The sequence below is a fragment of the Hippopotamus amphibius genome, chromosome 4 (assembly GCF_030028045.1).
Source record: "Hippopotamus amphibius kiboko isolate mHipAmp2 chromosome 4, mHipAmp2.hap2, whole genome shotgun sequence".
In the NCBI taxonomy this organism is placed as follows: domain Eukaryota; kingdom Metazoa; phylum Chordata; class Mammalia; order Artiodactyla; family Hippopotamidae; genus Hippopotamus; species Hippopotamus amphibius.
In genome coordinates this window covers 11,593,083-11,595,458 of record NC_080189.1, presented here as the reverse complement: position 1 = coordinate 11,595,458, position 2,376 = coordinate 11,593,083, and the positions used below count along the sequence as shown (strand labels likewise).

The window sequence follows — 2,376 nt, the reverse complement described above, 5'->3', positions numbered from 1 at the left end:
TTGAGAATGATCATGTAGATCATGAAGTCATATAATAGGTGTATACTTCTATGGGACATTTCAGGTTTCCCCTTCCTGTCACCCTTGAGGCCATATGGTTGGTGGAATGGTAGCCAAAAAAAAAAAAAAAAAAAAAAAGGAGTCAAAAGACTTGATTACCCTCCGGGATATTCTCTGGATGTTATTCCTAAAGTAATGCCTTTATCTACCTATTTATCCATCCATCCATTTATCCATTCAACAAATGTACTGTCCAAACACAGTGGGCCCAGAGATAGTATCTCCTTAGAAACAGGGAAGCAGCCCTGCAAGAGGGTAGGGTAGGGCAGGAGTAGGAACATAACACAGAGGTCCTTGCCCTGATCGTAGATCGTAAATAGCTTGTGTGAATGCTGACCAGATTAGTGATGTCACTCTGCTCATGCTCAGAATGGAAACATCTAGATGTTCCTGCATAGTATCAGGAAGAAAAAATCTTGGTGCCAGCTTAATTTGCTAATGCTTTAAAACTAGTGAACACAGAGGGAAGTAGACTTCCTTGAAGTTGCATTTGTAAATCTCATTCCCAGTTTTATTCATTGCTGTATTTACTACACAATCTTTTATCAAGCAACTGCTGTATATAGTGTACTCTGCACAAGTTTTAAAATAAGAGAAAATCAAATGATAAAGTATGAGCAGAATTTGAAAGCTAAATAAATTAGAAAGCAAAATGAGCTTATCAGAATGTGGGCTTTCCTCAAAAATAGAATGATTAGTCGTTATGGAGAACAATTTATTCTGTGGCTGCTATCTTGATAGTAAGAGTATAAATTTTGCAATCAAAGTTAAATAAAATTCTGTAAAAATGGAAATAATGCATGACACCTTGTGTTTAGTTACACTGTTTACCTGAGCTAATTTTCTTTCTGCTTTACTGTGGATTAAAGGATTTGACATGATGAATTAGAAAAGGATTGTTAGCTGAGTCAATACACGGTGTATACTGTAAACCCCCTCCTTCTGTTAATGGCTAATGCAGGTCTGCGTTTGCTCCTCAGCACACAGAGCACTGCAGCAGCAGTGATCGGTACAGGCATTGTCACCAGGGCATGACGGGAAATCAGACATGGGTCACAGAACTCATTCTCCTGGGATTCCCGCTCAGCCCAAGGATGCAGATGTTCCTCTTTGGGCTCTTCTCCCTGTTCTATGCCTTCACCCTGCTGGGGAACGGGGTCATCCTGGGGCTCATCTCACTGGACTCCCGACTGCACACCCCCATGTACTTCTTCCTCTCACATCTTGCCATTGTTGATATTTCATATGCTTCAAACAATGTCCCAAAGATGCTGGCAAACCTTCTGAACAAGAAAAAAGCTATCTCCTTTGTCCCATGCATAATGCAGACCTTTTTATACATGGCTTTTGCTCACACTGAGTGTCTCATCTTGGTAATGATGTCCTATGATCGGTACGTGGCCATCTGCCATCCCCTACGTTACTCTGTCATCATGAGCTGGAGAGTGTGCACTGTTCAAGCCATCACTTCCTGGGCGTGTGGCTCCCTCCTGGCCCTGGTCCATGTGGGTCTCATCCTGAGACTGCCCTTCTGTGGGCCTCATGAAATCAACCACTTCTTCTGTGAAATCTTGTCTGTCCTCAAGCTGGCCTGTGCTGACACCAGGCTCAACAAACTTGTCATTTTTGCTGCTTCTGTGTTTGTCTTAGTTGGGCCGCTCTGCTTGGTGCTGGTCTCCTACACACGCATCCTGGTTGCCACCCTGAGGATCCAGTCAGGGGAGGGCCGCAGAAAGGCCTTCTCCACCTGCTCCTCCCACCTCTGTGTGGTCGGGCTCTTCTTTGGCAGTGCCATCGTCATGTACATGGCCCCCAAATCCCACCACCCTGAGGAGCAACAGAAGATCCTTTCCCTATTTTACAGTCTTTTCAACCCTATGCTGAACCCACTGATCTACAGCCTGAGGAATGCAGAGGTCGCGGGTGCCCTGAGAAGAGTGCTATGGAAAGACAGGCCAATGTGAAGGATGCCAGGGAGAGTCTTGATAGTGAAAGATTTTTTTCTCTGTGAGATTTGGGGAAATGGTAATGTGCATGCCTTAAAATCTCATGTCTTAAATTTCTGGCGTTAAGAATTTATATTGATCAGACGCTGTTCCTAAACGTGAGTTCTCTTCACACCACAAAGCATGAGCAGAAAGTCACAGAGAGCACAGGCAACAAGAGAAGAATCATGTAGTGGTGAAGTGCAGGGAAGAGAGCTATCAATTCTCAGGGCCAGTTCCCAGCATTAAGGTCTAATTTCTTTTCTTTTGATGCTTTGTTGTCTCAGAGCTCCTATTAAATTCCTCTGTGATTTCCCTTTCCCGTATTACT

The 2,376-nt window shown here is 43.9% G+C and overlaps 1 protein-coding gene across 1 annotated transcript; it reads left to right on the top strand.

Moving 5' to 3' along the window:
* Positions 1–1,091: 1,091 nt before the first annotated feature.
* LOC130852055 (olfactory receptor 2A5) lies at positions 1,092–2,024 on the top strand. The gene has a single exon (XM_057732689.1). The coding sequence runs from the start codon at positions 1,092–1,094 to the stop codon at positions 2,022–2,024; it is 933 nt and encodes a 310-aa protein (XP_057588672.1).
* The last annotated feature ends 352 nt before the right edge of the window (positions 2,025–2,376 follow it).